The 20,043-nt window shown below is 45.8% G+C and overlaps 1 protein-coding gene across 3 annotated transcripts in view; it reads right to left on the reverse strand.

Moving 5' to 3' along the window:
• ESCO2 (establishment of sister chromatid cohesion N-acetyltransferase 2) overlaps window positions 1-20,043 on the reverse strand; it is a 224,337-nt gene that overhangs the window by 153,746 nt on the left and 50,548 nt on the right. For all 3 annotated transcript variants that reach the window (XM_086928046.1, XM_086928047.1, XM_086928048.1), the window contains exon 2: window positions 7,565-7,625. In XM_086928046.1, coding sequence (XP_086784172.1) covers window positions 7,565-7,617 — 53 coding nt within the window. In that variant the 5' untranslated portion in view covers window positions 7,618-7,625. The remainder of the gene's footprint in view (window positions 1-7,564; window positions 7,626-20,043) is intronic.

Consider the following 20,043-nt stretch of genomic DNA (forward strand, 5'->3'; position numbering starts at 1 on the left):
AAGGCGTCACCCCACCTCCCGTGCCATTCGAGAGCTACACTGGCTGCCAATTAAGCGCAGAGTTCAGTTTAAGGCCCTCTGCCTGGCCCACAAAGCCGTTCACGGAAAAGGATCGGTTGACCTGGCCAAACTCCTCCCGCGATATGTGCCCAACCGAATTCTAAGATCGGCCAATCAAGACCTGGTCTGTGTGCCTAGAATCCGGAGAGTGCGTTGGGGTGGAAAATCCTTTTCTAATCAGGCTTCCAAACTCTGGAACTCACTGCCTGCTGAACTTCGCTCACAAGCCTCCAAACTGAGGTTCAGAAAATCCCTGAAAACATGGCTGTTTTCCCTACCCTGATCTGCCTCACATCGCCTTCTAATCTACAGCGCCAAGACGCTGCGGCATTCGAGCGCTTAATAAAAACTTCAGTCAGTCAGTCAGTCAGCGCTGAGGGGCTGCTGGGCCCGAGAGGCTGCGTGAAAGACTGTGCCAGCAGAAAGCAGGCAGCAGGGGGAGGGGAGAGAGGAGGGGGCCTGCGCCTGTTACCCTTGCGGGAGCGAGCAGGAACCATCTGTTAATTACAAACAGATGGTTTTAAAGCTCGCTTCTGCAAGGGAAATCGCCAAACATGCACGCGTTGCCATTCAAAGCAAAGTAATGCGTGCACGTTTTTGGTAGAAAAAGGGAATCGATGGCTAAAGGTCTTTTTCCTATGCAGCGCATGCACGCTGTGCAGGCGAGAGCGCTGCGTAGGCGAGACCTAAAAAAGAGGGATTTTAATAGAGATTAGAACAGTGGAATGTTGAGAGCTCCATTGAAAACAATGGAGTGCTCTGGGCTTATAATGGCTGGTATAAGCCTGGAGCTCCAACATTCCAATGTTTCTTTGTTCACAGCTCTGGTGGAGAACAAAGGCTTCAGGGAGCCTGAGAAGATTCCAATCCCCTCACCCTTCCATAAGGCTTTGTTTTTTTTTGTTGTTAGAACATTCTGCCTTCTACTGGCAGAATGTTCTAAAAGCCTTATAGCCCTTCGTAGATGGGCTATACCGCTATTAAAGTCCCTCTCCCTTGTTAAAGGCCCTCGCCTTCGGCTAGGGGCCTTTATCGTTGGAGAGGGCCTTTAATAGCCGGTATAGCCCTCTACGGCGGGCTATAAGGCTATATTAAGTGCCCAACTCTAGGCTTGGGTCACGCTAAATTAAGGACTGTGACAAGTAAGAGGAACAAGTCAAGTCAAGTCATTTTGCTTTATTCGAGATTCACTCATAAAAGCATCGAGATTTACAAGCATTTAAAAATACAGATCTAAGAATATATAAAAATAAGAATTATGATTTAAAATACAAGTTAAAATACAATCCAAAAAGTAAAATACATCACAATTGCTATTTACATGTGACGTGTAAATTACGAGCACTCGTTTAATGCATTGATTAACAAATCTAAAAAATGTTTGCAGACAGAGGCAATCATCATTCAGTATCTAAAAGCTTAAGTCTAACCACCCATGCCCAACCTAAATATTTGGCCGTAGCTACAAAGATCAGTGGTAAAGTGCTAGTGCATATTATTCTTAGGGCTACAGTACTGCTGGTGGTGCCAAAAGACCTACATAATGGAATTAGCCAGGCTCGCCTTGGCGATTCATATGCCGGGCAAGCAAATAGAAAGTGGCCAATAGTCTCTTTGTGATCACTGCACGCGGGGCAATTACTACTGGCTCGATTGCCCCACCTACCAGTCAGAGACCTAAGGGGAAGGGAACCAGCTCCAAGTTGGAAAAAAAGCTTCCTGGTTTGTTAATTACATCCCAATAGGGCTCTAAACATGGGGTAAGTTTTGCCTCCAAGAATCTTCCAGCCATAGAAGTGGAGTCTACATCATTCCAATCTTGGAGAGCCACCTTTTCCCAGTAAATGTCCTTGATAGTTGTTTTAGATGGAAATTCTGCATTCGCCAGGTTTTCTCATAAGATTTGCAGGCCTAGGGCAACCAAGTTGTCTCTAAGTTCGTTCAGTCACCTTACTTTATGGAAGACATCAGATTTATTAATGTCCAGGAAGCCTGTCGCATAATGGAGGAGCTCCGGAGTAGTCCAGATCCTCCACCAGTACAGGACAGGGCGGAGCCTTGCTAGATCCTGTATGGACTTCCTTCCCAGGTCATACCTCAAAGGGAGCAAGGGAGTACTCACGGGAAGTCCAGTGATGCTTCAGAAAAACTTGTTTTCGGAAGTCGTCAGGGGCTTCAGTTTCTCATACCCCCACAACTCAGCCCCATACAGAGCTGAGCTAAGAGCCTTAGCCTCGTACACCTGAAGTACTGGTTTTATTGGTTTAGTTAGGGACCTTTTGTGCTCCAGATTAAGGGCTCCTGCAAGTTGTCTATGCCTTAATACCGCCATATCTATGTGTTGTGACCATCTACTGTCCTTTGTCACAAGAATCCCTAGATATGTAAAAGCATTGACCACCTCTAGTGGACGACCATTCAAGGTGATCTTGCTTTTAACACCTTGGCTGCTGTGACTTTTCCCCTCCTGTGCTGACATTCTTTGAATACCATTGTTCATGACGAGCTCAGCTCGTCATAAGCACAGCTCCACTGTGCCTCATGACGAGCTCAGCTCGTCATGAGCATGGAAGGGGTTAAAGCTACGAGGGGGATTAAAGACCATAAGCTTGGTTTTAGCTATATTAACTTCCAATCTGTGGTCCACACAAAATTTGTCAAAAATGGACAGGGCATGCTGTAGACCACTCGGGGTCTTTGATAGGATCAGCGTGTCGTCTGCAAACATTAAAATTGGTGTCTTAATGCCAGCCAAGATAGGGGCATCAATGTTTGCAGATAGCATGCACGTAACAACCCCATTAATATATAGCGTAAAGAGCGTAGGTGCCATTGAGCAGCCCTGGCGAACCCCTCGCTGCACCGGGAAGTCAGAGGTAACCTTTCCCTGCCCTCCCCACTGGATCCTGGCAAAATTTGCTTCATGCAACCTCATCAATAATGTTAGCAGATCTGGGGGTAAGCCTAGTTTATTTAAGACTGCCCACAACCGTGATCTTGGGACAAGGTTGAAGGCAGCACGTAAATCGACAAATGGCGCGTACAAACTGCCTTTACCCAACAGCACTGTCTTCCATTGCAGGAGGGTGAACCGGAAGACTTGATCTATGGTACTAGTGAACTTTCGGAACCCTGCTTGGAAGGGTGACAAGGTATTAGTCTCCTCAGCCCAATCAAGAATCCTGTTCACAACCATCCTCCCTACCACCTTTTGAATAGTGTCGATAAGGCTTATGGGCCTATAGTTGCCAGGTTGAGATTTGTCGCCCTTCTTAAAGACTAGTATTATGACAGCTCCCTGCCATGAATCTGGAACTGGTGCTCCAAATGCCACAGTGTTTGCAAGAAGCAAAATATACTTTCCCCACCGCTCTTTGTTACTAAGAAAAACATCAGCATGGACCCCATCTAGGCCTGGGGCTCTTCCTCTTGCCACTGTACTAAGGGCCGTTAGGACTTCATCGATACTAAAAAAGTTACCTTTGGGAAAGACTGGCCTAGGATCTACTAGTGAAATATCCAGCTGATTACAAGCATATTGCGGTTTGAAATAGTTCAGCCAGTCCTCCTGCGAAACATTATTTTCAGGAGCATCTGGTAGGCCCCCACTGCCCCATTTAACTATATTCCAGAATTTTCTTGAATTTTTACCGTCACTGGCTTCCTTTAAATCTTGCCAGTGGCTATCGTCCCACAGTTTCTTGGCCTTTACTTTGGACCTTTTATACTCCTTTCTAGCAGTGCAAATGGCCTCTATATGCCTACTTTTGATAGCAGTACCTAGGGCAAGTCTGGCCTTCCTACATTCAGTGTTATACCAATTCAGCATTTTAGTGGATGCAACACTGTTCCTCCTTACGGGTTTCAAGAAATGATCCCTGATGGTCGAAAAGAGGTTTTCGTGTAGTTTAATTACTTCGGTCAGACCATCGGCTGATTCATTCATTTCCTCGAGGGCCTGAATGGCTTTATCAGTTTTTTCCCCAATATTATTTATGGCATTTTGGTTTTCCATGACATGTACCCATTTTAGCCTACGATGATCGTTTGAGAGCAGACTTGAAGGTAAACGGTCAACTATTAGATCCCTGTCTACCACTTCTGTATCCCACCATTAATGTGTTACGCATAGAGGATGGTGGTCACTTTTGATTCGCACCTTTATCTCCATGTCAACTAAGAGTTTCCACAACTTCATATTACACAAGACATAATCAATCCTGCTGCTATGTCTCCCATTGTCGAAAGTGGTGGCCCCAATCTTGTCACTTGGGGTTCTCCCATTGAGTGCCCTTAGTCCCCTTTCACAACAAATTGCACTTAGGGATATAACATCCTCGGTCCATCTAGTTACGGGTTGCAGATCTAATTTGGGTACACCCCATTGCCTATCTTCCTCTTCCCCAGGGTGTTGATCAGTGGCAAAAAAGGGTTCAAAGGTTAGATTTAGGTCTCCAGCTAGAAGTATATTATTATCAACGGAATGCAATTCCAAAAGCTGGTCCAGATCTGCTATAACTTTTGACCTGCCACCCTTATTGCCCCTGGCATAGACATTGTAAATGTCCAACCAATCTAGAGAGCCCAATGCGACTCTGATGAGCTGGATGTCAATGTTTCTGGTAGATACTTCCTTAATAGTAAGTGCTAAACTCTGACGGACCCAGAGGACCAGACCCCCCATCGGTCGGCCCTTAGGCCCTTTAACAGCTGGAACAGAATAGTTCAAATAACCCTGGACATACTGGGGGTTCACACAACCAGGTCTCCTGGAAGATGCATACATCAAAATTATTGATGAAAGTTAACCATTCCGGAGAATCCAGCCTGGAGCGTAAACCCGCTATGTTCCACGAGATTAGCTTGCCCCCACCCAGTCCATTACTATTACAAGTGTGGGGGGGTACCGCAATGGCTGAAAATATAAGATGCTCCTGCACTATACCTTCATTTAATACGATGGTAGGATCGATTACTGGGGGCACCTCACTCACCCTACTTGTGCTTATATACCCAGCTCTAGGTTCAGATACTCCTTTGTTTATACATCCAGCCGGTGCAACTGCCCTGGTCAATTCATCAATAGGACCATCCCCTATGATACTTAATGATCCTGTGGTCTGGCCAGATAAGAGTCAATCATTGTTTTCAAGCCCAGATTCATACCTCTCACCCCAATGTGACTGAGCGTTGAAAACCTGGCCTTTGGGGGGGGGGGGAGAACACACCTTTCTTAGTTGGATTCGTGAATATACTGGAGGGCTGGTTCTAAACTCCAGGGCAAAAAGGTTGTCAGCAAGGGATGTTGAAATTAATGTTAATTCAATAACATAAAATTCATCAATAGGGGAACTTAATCTTATTGCCTTAATTATGTCTTCCCTGATCACAGAGCGACACCCTCTAACATGCCGCAACCAGTGAATTACCTTATTGGTTAGGGATTCAACATTTTCTCTGTGACCACTAAGGCCAACTAATTTGGGAACGTTAGTCATATAGATTTTGTTAGGGCTGTAGGCGTCATTTTTTATGTGCACATTCCCCCTCCAGCTAGTAGCTTGATTATCTGGCACCACCACACTAGTGGATGCCCTAGCTGAGGCTTTCCATCCCCCGGCGTTAGTAGGCTCTAGTGTCTGCCCTGGTTTTGTGTATGAGCCCGTGCTTGAGGGTGCCCCAAATGTAGTGTTGCTACCACCTATGACTGTAGTTCCTTGTATTGCAGTGGTGGACGTCTTGCATGAAGTATTACTCCCTTCCACGATATTAGATCCGGGTTTTTGACCATTTTTTGTATTTGGGCCTATTGGTCTTCTTGCTGCAACTAATGGCCGGTTGTTAGGGCCATTGGGGGCTAGGTCAGGGCTTGCCCTAGCGACTGAGGCAGGTACCATACGTGAGCCTCCTCCGTCCCCCCCTTGCTGAGCCTTCTTGGCTGAGCAAAGTCTCAAGGGGAAAGAGCTGTTGGTGCTAGTAGTGTCGTTTTTTGGGAATGTACTGTTAGATGAGATCCCTGGCCGCCCGTTGAGGACCCTGCCAACCATAGAGGTTAGATTTGCGATCAGGGACTTCATGACCTCAATTTCATCACGTAAAAGGGTCACTAGATTTGTTAGGGTACTAACTTCTTCTAATGCCAGTTTCCCCCTCATGATATCAATGTCAGTTACTAAACTGGATAGTGAATTCCCCACAGTGGTAACACAACCCCCCGGTGTTTGTGGGACTTGAGTGACAGGGGGTTCATCGTGAACAGCAGCCAGTACCTCATATCTGTTTGAACATGGTATTAAGGAAACATCCTGGCCCATTTGCGAAGTCGACACACCCGTTACATTAGCAAACCTATTACCCTCTACAGTATAGTTCTTGCTCACTCTACGTTTAGCTTTGAACATGTCAGGAATTACAGGTGTTTCACCCTCAGTAGCCAGCCCAGGTTGTTCTACGCTCTGCTCACTATACTCGTTGCCATTTCCAGTGACAGAACTTTCCACAAGAATCTCATGACAATCGTCAACAAGAGAGGAAATTCGATCAATCACGCAGTTAGGGGCAGCGTGATTAATTAAATTTTTGATTTTTCTACCCTTTCTATGCTTCGGGGGGTTAACAGGAGCCCCTCCACCCCCTTCCATGGTTTTCCGTTTCCCCATTTCACTGAATACTACCAATTAGTTAAGTCTAACGTTTCAAAAGTGTCCATATGCACAAATCAGTCTCAGTTCTACCTTGTTTGTAGTATAACGATCTTGGCAGGAATGGCAGGAGCTTTCCCACGTAGGTGATCCCTCTTATTCAGCACGACTATGTCCACGCCAAAGACGAAAGTTAAAGGAGATGGCCCAGCCCAGCCCCGGACGGCCCGCCCTCTGCCCCGGCTCCGCCCGGCGCGTCCCGCGGGGCGGGAGCTGCTCCTTGCGCTTTGTAGCGCCTCCGGGCGCCAAACTGACGTCGCCGCTGGAGCGCCAGACCCCGGGGCAGCTGGGAGGTGTAGTTACCCGCTGTCGCCCGGTCCGGCGTGGAAGGAGCTGCCGCCGTTGCCCTCACGGCACTGAAGAGGAGTCTCTGCCGGTCCGTGGATGGTCTGCTGCCCAGGACAGGTAAATGGGACTGGCCGTTGCCCTCACGGCGTTGTCCCGAAAATTTGCGTCCCCCCAAAGGAACAAAGTGGTATGCGCATGTGCATTTAGAGTCTTTAACAAACTGCGGCTCACCATTTATTTAGCCCCTTCGATGCTCATGTCGAGCTCAGCTCGTCATGAGGCACAGTGGAGCTGTGCTCATGACGAGCTGAGCTAGTCAGGACCACACCCATTTACATTAGGGCCCAGCACAGGAGGAGGATACCATCAGCAGCGATGGTGTTAACAAACTAACAGAAATTTCATAGGTTTCTCAATCCATACAAGTAAATGGGGCCCATATGACAGAATTACGTAAGAACCTCTGAAACTGAATCCAAACACAATCTAAAAAGTAATCAGCTCAGATAGCCTACCTGTCAGAGCCGGCAGAACTGTGCTTTCTCTTCCTTGGAGTTAGCAACGCCATTTGTTTTTCTGTCAAAAAGAAACAATAGTTAGGAACAACACACACATCTTTACCATCACTTTCACAATGTAGGAGTCATACATATACTTCAAAGGCACAAAGCCAGGGTACAGCTAACCCTTTTTTCTAACCAATGCAAGCAGCTCGAACTGTACTTGACCGAATCCCAATAAAAGTAATAATTAGATGGAGAAAATCTCCTCTTCGTTTACCCCGAATGAAAAACCTGTTCCTAACCTTTTTAATTTGAGGAATTTTTGCATACTTGGAGGCTGTAGTGTACAGCTGTCAGTGACTAAATTTGAGATACGTGTGAATTTTACATTACGTGTGGAATGGGCCAATGGTTCATTGGAGGAAGCAGCACTGCTACTGCCTAAAAGATTTATTTCCAAATTAGTTTACCGAATGCATGTGTTAATTAGCGCAACAATTCTATTGGCTACTCCTGCCAAAAATGTAAAGTGCATTACATTGCATGCTGGCCTGCCTCTCACTCGCATGCCCTTGAAATGTTGACGGGCGCCACGTATCAGGAATTCTCTTCAAATTAACCTTCAAGCCCAGGGTAAACAAGCACTGGAAATGCAACCAGATTTTTTAAAAATTTCGTTAGAGCTATAGGGATTGTAAATGGCAGTCTTTTATCTATGTGTCATGGAGTGTACGAATGTTGTGTGTAGTGGAATTATGTGGGTTGGATTGGATTAATTAGTTGCAATTGTGTGGTGTGGATGTGTGTATTGGAAATATGTGGCATGGTGTGCTGTACAATTTTATATGGTACTGCGTCTACTGGAAATCTGTGGAGTGGGATTGTGTGTTATGGGCTGTAATTATGTGGAGTGAGATGCAGTAGAGTAGATGGCGCAATGTGGAATTATGTTGAGTGCATTGGACGTATGTGGGGTGTTCTGTAATTGTGTTGTATAATGTGGTTTGGTGTGAAATTATGTGGTGTGGAATGGATTTCAACAGTGTGGTGATGTGTGAAATAGTGTTGACTGGAATTATGCGGCATGGTGTTGAGTGCAGTATAGAGTGGATTCCTGTGGGGTTTACTTATGTGGTATTGAGCAGCTTTTAATTAGGGGGAGTTGAATAATGTGGTGAGTGGTATTCTGTGGATTTTAAAAATGTTGTGTGGTGTGGAATTGTGTGTTGTGAAATTGTGTGGGGTTGTGTTGAATTATGTGCAGGTCAAGCTTCCACCATAAATAAAACTTTTACTCTCAAAATCCAATTAGCCAGTCCTCACTTCCTATGTTGGCGTCCAAACTTTTAAAGCTAGGAGAATAGATGTATTCCAACACATGCTGCTTCATTTTGAAGTCAAAGAAAATAATTCAGCTGTTCCAACCTCCAATAGAGATAAGTGGTCAGCTTTGGCAGGATGGCTCAAGAAAACTCAAGAGTACTCGGGGCTTATTTTTTCTGTTTACGAAACCCCGTGTGTGGCGAAACGCGCTCATTTCAACTACTACAGTGTGGGTACTAAAAAGTCTGTGCAAGTAAGCACCGTGGCGCCACTAATGGGTGTCTCTGTTGGACCTGCTGCACATAGAGCTATTGCAGAGTCAGTTGGCTAGCTGGACTTGAACAATTGTCCTATTTTTTTTCATCAACACACTGAACTCTTTGTAAAACTTAACTTGCTTAAAAAGAGACGTTTATTCCCAATCGGGGCACTATGTTCGCGCTTTATGCAGCTGGAACTATTTCACTGCCACTTGCACATCAATTCTTAGAATGGTACCATGCTACATCAATCGATCTGAGGCCCAATATGTCCACAATTTTAAACGGGGCAAAACTCATTCATACATTGGAATCCTAGAACCCAACAATGTGCAAAAATCCGAAGTAAGGGCTCAACTAAAAAATATCTATTAGCTCTATACATCAAGAGCACTGGATGTAGCTTAGTAGTAGTGGTAATTCTAATAAGTTACTTATACATCTCCGTTTGTATAACTTTTGCTTTCTGAAAGTGTTTGTCATATGGTGCATAACCACTGCATAACTTGTTTGCTGGGGTAAACTGTCCCACGAGCGCCTCTGACTGACACATCTAGTAGATGTGGAGTCAGTCTTGCAGCATGAACCAATCAGATGCAACTGTTTCAATAAGGGATGCTTTGACGAGTCATTAAGAGGAATATCAACTATTAGAACTACTATACACAAAAGTATGAGCAGATGACGCTGACAATGCCACAACTAAGTACAACATATCCCTGCTGAGGCTGAAGTGTAAGTCTTTGCATTATGAAGCAAGGTTTTACTTGACTGGGATCCTCCCCCCAAAACCGCCCCCTTCTCAACACAACCGAGCTGTAGGTAATCTGGCTGTTGCGAAAGAAGCTCTTGTGGAGGGCAGCAATGAATCCCAAATTCTGCTGACTGAGACGCAAGCCTCAGGTCATGCAAATATTGCAGCAGCCCAGGCAAGACGGGCACTGTAAATGGGGATCCAGTGTGGAGGGGATTACACTTCCAGTTTGCGGCAGCAGCTCAGGGACGCCGCATGGCCCAGCCTCGGGCACTGTAAACAGGGGAAGGGCCAGCATGGGCGTGGAGGCTTTCGAACAAGGCAATACGATTAGTTAGACGGGAGATGGGCCATCGCACGATGTGCAAGGAGAAAGCATGCGATAAAGTATTTCAACAGGTCCCCATTTCTGCTCCATTTGCTGCCTCAGATTTTTGTTTTGCCTGGTATCTGTTCCTGGCTATATGGTATTGCCCATTGCTCCTTTTTTTATTTTTCTGTTTTTTTTAATACTTTTTTATCTTGCGTGCTCTTGTTAAAACTTGACAATTACTTTGCTTACTTCCAGTTTTGTCACATTTTGAAAACAGCCAAAAGCTGCTCAAGTATAAGCCCAAATTTAGCCCAACGCAGACCAGTGTCAGCTCAAAAAACCCACCCAGAGTACAAACTTTCAAATTATGCAAAAATACTCTTGATAAAACATTTTAAAGATGAATTTAAAATCTAATCAATATACAGATAGCGGGAAGAAGTTAACTGGGCACCGGTGTTAATAACTACTTATTCTCAAGACCAATCGCTGAGACTCAATTAGACTTCTGGTGCCCACGATCACAGGACAATTCTTACAAGTGTTTCAGGTTACAAAAAGCACACGCACACAGTGTCGCTGAGACACACTTGAACTCCGGTGTGCATGGTCACAGGGCAATCTTCACGAAGGTCTCAGGCTGTACGAAGCACATGCACACAGCGTCGTTGATAGTCACTCGGACTCTGGGTGCACACGATCACAGGACAATCCTCATGAAGGGTTCAGGCTGCAAAAAGCACACGCACAGCGTTGCTTAGACTCACTTGGACTCCAGGTGCCCACGATCACAGGGCAATTCTTACGAAGGTCTCAGGCTGCACAAAGCACACAGCGTCGCTAAGACACTTCTGGAAACTTTTGTGTTCCTGAGTTTCCACAACAGGGAGCCAGCTCTCCTCTGGCCCTTGGGGTTAAATTACTTCAGGACACAGAAAAGTCCTTTCAAGCAGGGGGACACAGCAAAGTCCCCCTTGGCAGAGGTTCCTCTTGACCACAAAGTAGTTTCAATCCTTTAGTCTGTAACAGTTCGATTCCATTCCAAAGTCCAGGGGTTTCAGCTCTCATAGTTATACCCCTGTCCAAACCAGTTCTGCATGTCTCCCTGCCAGTGACACCTTCCTTTAATATTGGGTGTCTGGGTCCTTAATCACTCACCAGGAGTTGGAGCCATTGTTTTATGGCAGCAACCTAGGCCTCGTCACCTCCAGGGGCTACTACTCTCTCCTACACTCCAGATGCAGGTCAGCCTGTTGCTGTCTGACCTCCTCCCCTGGGTCAAGATATTCCCCAGAGCCTATCACATTCAAATCCAGACAGTCAATCCACAACCAGGCAGAGACACAGAAATATTAAAGCACAACAACCTAGCCACTTCTAAAAGAGTGGTTTCTAAACACGCAATTCAAAAACCACCTTCACAAAAAGATGTGTTATTAAATTGTGAGTTCAGGCACACTAAACTCCACCTCTCTTAAGCCTTTGGGAAAATAGGCTGGAAACATTACACAGCCTTTCCCATTCTGTCCCATGGGCAAGATGGCCTTTCAACAGTGAAAAACGAAATTGAGAGTATTTTACTTTTAGGACATGGTACACACCCTAGTACATGTCCTACCTTTCACATACACTGCACCCTGCCGAGGGGGGTACCCTGAACCTACCATAGATGTGTCTGATGTGCATAGAAAGAATAAGGCCTGGCAAATGGGTGCACTTGTCAGGACAACATGGCAGTTTAACAAACTGTGCGCAGGCACTGCAGTGGCAGGCCTGAGTTCGCTCTTTAGGGCTACTTGTGCGGGTGGCACAATTAGTGCTGCAGGCCCACTAGTAGCATTTGCATTACTAGCCCTGGCACATATAGTGCACTTTACTAGGGACTTTACTAGTAAGGCAAACATACCAATAATAGACAACCAATTACCATTACACTTTAGGAGCACTAGCACTTTGAAAAACACAAGAAGGCTCAGGTACAGACCCGAGGGGGGAACAAGAGGCAGTAGGGCTCTAGAAGATGGCCAGCCTCCAGTCAAAATCATATATCACAAATGGAGACCACTTCTAGAATGTGACCAAGTCAATGTGAGGTGCCGAGTAATTACAAGGGCATCTCACAAAAAGTGATGGACTGGCATCACACACCACCAGTTGTCATGCTTCATCATCTGCTAGTCCTCGCCCTCCAGAAACCCCATTTGGTGGAGGACAGGCATACACCTGACGACAGGGATGTACTTTCTAAAGTGAGTGGGGGCCCAAAAGGAAAAGTGAGTTTAAAAAGCCATCAAGAGTTCCCCAATGTAACTTTTTTCCGTGAGGGAACCATGTGGGATCTAAAAACAAAAATGCGGTGAATAAGAAAACAATCATTCAATCATCGCTAAGTGAATATTAAAGGGTAGGTCAACATGTTTCAGCCACAATGTCCAAAGGGTACATGGCTTTCATCAGGACCGAGTTGAGGGGCTCCAATCTTACCATACTGTACTGGTAGTGCCACTCTGTAGATATGACCTATAGTCTCTATCCACTCAAGGGGTCAATTGACCTATAAAGAGTCAAAAGACAGTAGTGAGTCAATATAGTTTACATATGAATAATGATAATCATACTTGGTCTAGTCTGTGTGATTCTATACTCTCAATAGAGTTGAATCTTCAGTAAGTGTTGTTAACAGTGATTTCCCTGAAAACAAAGCTAAAAGAGTAGTCAGTCAGTCAAAATTCTTTATTGCGATAACTTAATATCATACAAAGACAATGGCATAAAAACACAGACAACAAATAGCATGAGTAAAAACAGTTAAAAGCATTTAAAAGAAAACATTTTAGATAAAAATCAATGTACCATGTTATAATTCATTGATACTTTGTAATCACATAGTATTAAAGTGCAATAGTACTAAAGTGCATAATAAAGTGCAATATTCCAAGGGTGGGTCCCCGCATAAATATTGTAATAAGGTGACTACAAGCCCTGATACACTGTGATCTAGAGTTCTTAACCAAAAGTTGCCAGCAGCCAGACTAGTTAATAAACGAGTCTGGGCTTCAAAAGGAGGTAGATGCATTTTTAAGTCTGATATTCCTGCTTCTTATTGCTCTCACCAGGAAATTTGCCACAAAAAACATGATCCTGGGGGTTTGCAACATTTGTAGGTAAATAAGAGCAGGTCGGACCAAAATAAATCCAGCTTCCTTAAGTATAGGAACGAGAAACAACCTCCGGGCCTCATTATAATAGCTGCAGAACATTATAAAGTGCATTGTGCTCTGTTCTGAAAAAAGATCACAAGGACAGGGCGGGGCCTTTTCAGGGGTACTCCACTCAGAGTAAAAACCCAAGTTAAAATGAATCAGGTTAAGTCTAAAACGGGTTAAAATGAACCTATGATAGGGATTAGTCACCACATTGAGATAGTTGTCAGGACCACTGGGTATAGCCAGCAAAAGGCTGGCCCTAACACAAGGTTTCTTTAGCTCTATTTCTTCCCTCTCCAAGGAGAGGAGCTCCTTCATAGCAACCTTGATAAAGACGACGTCATTGGATGTTATGGAGTCAGTGACTGTGTATAATTCAGGCCTCCCCAACCTACAAAAACTGTCCTTGATGTACTTTAACCATCCAATCCTATGTACATTGTCTAGGGTCAGACAATCCCTTATTATAGTATGGTTTAAGGGAATTTCAGGATTGAGCCATATCTTAAGCCATGCGATTAATGGTGCTGTTCTAACCAAATCGATGATGAAGCCTTCTCCTAACTCCTGGTGGACAGTATAGGATGGGGTTGACTGCGGAACGCCCAAAACAGATCTAAAAAATTTGTTTTCCGCGGTCTGAATGGGATCAACTCTTTTATACCCCCACAGGGAGCCACCATATGAGGCTACAGAGATACATTTAGCTTTATATATTTTGCTAATAGCTTCAAAAGGCCTACCCCCCAGTCTTTTTGAAAACCCATGAAGGGCAGCGGAAGTTCTGGCCAGTGTAGCTGCTCTACTTTTTACATGAGGACCCCAGCTACCTTTCTCGTCAAAGGTGATCCCCAGGTAAGGGAAAGAAGTGACCCGAACAAGTTTTTCCCTGCCGCAGAAAAAAGTTTTATGGAGGGATTTCCTTGAAGCCCGGCCCATGAGCATGACCTGAGATTTTTTGCATTTATTTTCAGGTCTAAAGAACCCATGAAGGATTCAAAAGCGTCCAAAAGCCGTTGCAGCCCCACCCCTGTTCGGGCCAGTAGCACCGCGTCATCCGCGTACAGAAGAACTACCCTGTACCCCTGCACGTGGAATGTCGCTTGTAACCCCACTTAGGGCGGGCTCTAGAGCATTCACATACAGCGTGAACAGTAGTGGTGCCAAAATGCATCCCTGGCGGACTCCCCTTTCAGATGCAAACACTTCAGTACACCTTCCATTAGTGGAGACTCTAACTTTAGCAGACAGGCCAGAATGGAGGTTGACTATGGATCTGTCCAGGCCCATGTCAACCAGTTTACCCCAGAGCTTGGATCTATTGACCATATCAAATGCAGAGGAGAGGTCCATGAACCCTAGGTACATGGACCCATCCTTGGCTCTGGTGTATTTCTCAATCAATAGATGGAGATTGAGACACTGGTCCAGGGTGCTTCTCTTGGGTCTAAACCCATATTGTACATTGCTCAAGATATTATTCTCAGAGGCCCATTCATTCAATTTCGTTAATAAGACTCTCCCTAGAATCTTAACTGAGGAGTCTATCAATGAAATGGGCCTATAGCATGCAGGGTCCTGCCTATTACCTTTTTTGAAAACCGGGATAATAGTTGAGGTTTTCCAAGACTCAGGAATATTATCACGTTTTAAGGCGTTAAAAACCCTGCAAAGCAGTCTTGACCAGAAGTTAGGGAAGCATTTAAAGGCATCAGCCGGAACGCCATCCGGACCCGGTGCCTTTTTTGTCAAAGTGCAATTAATAGCGACTAAAACTTCCTCAGCTTCAAAGTGCAAGTGGTTTCCCAATATAGTAGTAGACTCTTCATAAGCACTATTCTCGACTAAAGACTGGCCTGAATATATGTCTCTAAAGTGTTTGATCCAATCCTGATCTGGGATATTAGTTTCTAGGGGAGAGTTGTCCTCGCCTGTAAGAAGGGGTTGGTTAACAATCCTCCAGAACTCACCGCTATTTTTTATTATGGCTGGGTCTGTAAGTTGCGCCCAAGCTTCATCTTTAAGCTCTTTCTTTCTGGCTGCAATGGCTTTTTTATATAAGGCCCTACTAGTCCTAATAAGGTCACGATCCTTTGGATTAGATTTAAGAGCATCAAGCAGCACAGAATGTGCTAGGGAACAACTATGATCAAACCATCTTTTAAGAGGTTTGGTTTTGGGCTTGCTGATCACAGAGAGCCTACCGTTTATCTTACAGCATATGTTAGTAAATGCGAGAATTACATCCTCGTCATTAGCATCGTTCGATAGGCACACCCCAACCTCTTCCTCAGCCTCTAACAAAACTTCTTGAATGAACGGTTCTGGGGTTATACTATCCCATTTAAGTCTGCGTCTTTGGTCCTTAACTTTGAGTGGTCCATCCCTAAAAATTGAGCCATGGATGCGTCCTAATAATTCACCCTCTACTAGGTCCAGAGAAACTGGGTTATGGTCACTAAAGGCGGATACCACAGTTCTATACGTTAAAACTTTAGATAAAAAACATGCAGAAATAAATATGTAATCAATAATAGAGCCATTGTCTGAGCCCTTAAAAGTAGGGGCCCTAACCTCCCCCTCCCCACAACTAGATTCATATAGGTTCCATCTAGCAAGAAAATTTTCTAGACAATCCCCCTGCTTGTTATGCACCAGATGGACCATTGCACTATTCGGGGGGGAATCTTCGTCATCACAAACACACGATAGTAAACAAGGATGTATGTTAAAATCCCCTAAAAAGATGATTTCAAATGCATTAACATCCTCACTATAGACTGACAGAAAATCATCCAATCTACCGAGACTGTATGACGTGCAATCGGCAGCATTGGAGTTATAAAAATTAATAAACAAAATATTAGGAGACTCAGCACGAGACAATTCAACGATAAGGCAATGTTCGGAACCTGAGGCTAGTATCTTGAGGCAACCCTTAATATCAAGTTTAAACAGGCTGATCAGGCCCCCCTTAGCTCTTCCTGCTGAGCTAGCCACGGCAGGGATACTAAAGTAGCTAAAGCCATCAAGAGAAAAACTGTTGTTAGTGTCCCAGGTTTCCTGAAAGGCGATAATGTCATACTTGGATATAAAATTTAGCCAGGTTGCATTATCTGCCTTTGTCTTAATGCCAGCAATATTCCAGGTAAGAATGCTAAAAACAGTCACATTAGTCCTAGACTTTACAGGGTGTTCTGGCTGAAGTCAATCATTATGGTCCAAAAAGGATAGAGGTGCAAAACGGTTGGACAATAAGAGGGGTTGAGCAAAAGGATTCTGAAACCCTTGGGGTACTGGATGATTCGCAATATTGCGAGTGTGTTCAATACCCCATCTGTGGTGTATGTCAGAGTTAGAATCCCAACCAAAGGCTGGTGTTTTAGGGTATGTAACATTCTGTTGTTCACCATAAAAGAATTTCAGTGTCAATGGTACAACAGAACCCTGCCTACGCTGTGGTGGGAGTAGGTTAATTAGGATGTTAGGTAACACCCCTGTGTGTGTAAAACTTACTGCTACACAATCCCCCTTGAATTTTTTAGGGCGATTGCCCAGCCATGAGACCCTCTTAGCTGTTTTGATTTCCTGGGCCAACTGCTGGCCACCCCCTGGAGCTAATCTCATATTTGTTGTAAGCCACTGTAGGGCTTTGTTAGACAGGGAGGAAGGGGATTCCTCAATACCAGCTTCTAATGGTGGAACGTTAGCCAGAACTAAAACGACAGGAGAGGCTTCAACTATAAATTGAAGTGGGTCGGTTGGCTGAGCTTGTACAGGGGGTATCTCAACCATTAAAGAGCCCTCCCCTCTGCTAGTGCCAGAACCGCTAATTGTTTGGTCAGGAAGCTGGGGTGGTGGATTACTTGGGGCTGCAACTGAATTCACCCTCTCTTGGTCGTCATCCTGCCTACTGTTATTACCCATATTTGCCACAGTGGTCATGACACAGTCAACACCCTCAGTTAATTTGTTCATCTGCCCTCCCAACTTTTTAATCTCAGATTGAAGTTTGTCAATTTTAGAGAGCAGAGGCTTGACAATGGATTTAATTTTTGTATCAATTAACTCAGCGAGTCTATCGAATAAATCCTCATCAAAACTATTGGTAGGCTTAGCACGTCCCCCTCTGGTTTCCTTAGGGGGAGCTTTTGGGGTATTTACCCTCTTCCTCCTAGTCCCAGATCTTAGTCCACCCCGCCTAGGCGGGTTTTTATTTTTCCCGGAATCCGAGCGGGAAGGTAGTTCAGTGATTGAGGTGTCTTCATCTGTGGGGGATGCAAGAATTTCCTGGTCCTCGTCACTGTCCACTTTATTCCCAAGGTCCACTGTAAGAACCTCAGAGCCAGATCCAGATGGTACATTACTGGTCACAGGGCCGGATTCCAGTGTTATAGGACACATAAAACTAGCATCAGGAAAAGTCTGTAAAGACATTGTATCCTCAGGTGATGGGGTTAAGGAGGGGGATAAGCAGCGTAAGTCAGGTGACTGGCTAAGACCCAATGATTCTCTCCTTTGAGGATTGATTTTTTCCACTGTCTGCACCAGATAGTTCTTCATGTTATTTGCTTGTGGTACTGGGTTCTTTTTAGACATTATGGATAGTATAGCGCAAAGCCTAGGCAGCTAAAGGTAAACAAGGGGCTGTAACAAACAGATCAGTCTTACTTGGTCCGTAGATTGCCTCGTATGCTTCTGACAGGGTTTCTGGCCCTGCCCCTGCCTCCTCGTGCCGTAGAGGGCCCGCCCTTTGCCCGGGCTTTGCCCCGGGCGTCCCGCTCGCGTCCCGCGGAGCTGGTCCTGGTGCGCTTATGAGCACCTCTCCTGGCGCCCTCGCGGTGTCAGTGCGTGCGCCGCCGCGTAGGCTGCCGGGATTCGTAGTCCCGGAGCGGCGGCGCTTCCTGTGTCCAGTGAGTGTGACTCTCGGCGGTGGCGGCGTGGACAATGGCGCCTGGCTGGCTGTGGCGTCCTGTTCGTTGCGACGGCTTCAGGTAGGTTTCCCGCTGTCTCCCGAAGCTCCGCCGGTCCTGGTGCGCTTATGAGCACCTCTCCTGGCGCCCTCGCGGTGTCAGTGCGTGCGCCGCCGCGTAGGCTGCCGGGATTCGTAGTCCCGGAGCGGCGGCGCTTCCTGTGTCCAGTGAGTGTGACTCTCGGCGGTGGCGGCGTGGACAATGGCGCCTGGCTGGCTGTGGCGTCCTGTTCGTTGCGACGGCTTCAGGTAGGTTTCCCGCTAAAAGAGTAATCAATCATCTTACCCTTTGGGGGGGGCGAATTACCCCATGGGTGTACCCAGTGATCACACTCGCTGGAGAGAGAGAGCAAAAAAAGGGAGATGAAGACCATATTCTTAGAGATCAGAGTAATGGTGCAGGCGGTAGCAGCATCAAAGGATAAAATCAGCAACTTACTGAGTGCTAGGTAATTCCCGGTAGGATCACCTATGATGTATGTCTCTATTCCTCCCCGGCGACATTAGGGGTTCTGGGATGGAAATTTATATAGTACGGCCCATTCCAACTAATGATGCACAGGTGGAACTGATGTTATGAGTATGGGCGCGCTAGTCAAACGTAGTGTTTCCTGTGTCCGAAACGGACTCGCTATAACTCAAGTCAGATAGGATCGTGTGCCTGGAAGGGGGCGTTGTGCTGCGGCGCTTAGTCAGAAGACTTAAGACATCCGAGGTGGGCGTGTGTCTGATGTCTGGATGTAACACACTTCCAATATAGTAATTTTAGGAGCGAGCATAAGCGAGACTGAGTGCGTTCTATGTTAAAAGGGCAATTTTACTCAATCTATACTCTAAGTTCCCGGACAGTGGCGTGCGGGTGTGGCTTCCTCGTTATGACGTGGACAGCCCCTTTCTCTATTGGTTGTAATGGACACGTGATAGAACACGTAAGCGCCCATTCAGTGCATCCGCGTTTGGTAGTCATGGTAACACGAAGCACTCTATGCAAGTAATCGGGAAACCTTGTCCCGGCACCCTGTTGTCAGGTGTATGCCCCTCCTCCACCAAACGAGGTTTCTGGAGGGCGAGGACTGGCAGATCATGAAGCCTCTAAGTTGACAACACCATGTCAGAAATCAGAAAAAAGGTCCAGACGGGAAAGCAAACAGTTGAAGGAACTTTAGCAAAAAAAGGGCCAAGTATGACAGCGGCTCTTCATTCAGTTGCAGGAATCCGATCCTTTGGTGCCAGGAGCTCCCATAAATATTGAATTTAGGGGAGTGTAGTGCAGTAGCCAATGGGCAACCTACCATTACGATCGCTATGCCCCTGATATGACCACTTCCTGGGGGAGGTGGTCATAACCCTATCCCAGAATTCCTAATTTTGCCCTCATCATGATGGGCAACTCTGAAAAATGGCATCCACTTCATGAGACCCACTTTAGTGGTGGCACTAGCCTGAGGGTGGACACGCCTATCTGACTATATAATCTTTCTGCCGGTCCATGTACCAAATGGCCCAGCACACTGGCTGCTGGTCAAAATCCCCTGCCAGAGAAAGCCTGGTTTGTGGCCTCCCGAGGGCAAAGGAGGTTAGGGATTAGTCTCTGGTGCCAGGCTGGAAAGCCCCAATCAGTCAGCACACCAGAAGCTGTTAGGCTTTAAAGGGGCACCTCTAA

Source organism: Lissotriton vulgaris, chromosome 6 (assembly GCF_964263255.1).
Source record: "Lissotriton vulgaris chromosome 6, aLisVul1.2, whole genome shotgun sequence".
In the NCBI taxonomy this organism is placed as follows: Eukaryota; Metazoa; Chordata; class Amphibia; order Caudata; family Salamandridae; genus Lissotriton; species Lissotriton vulgaris.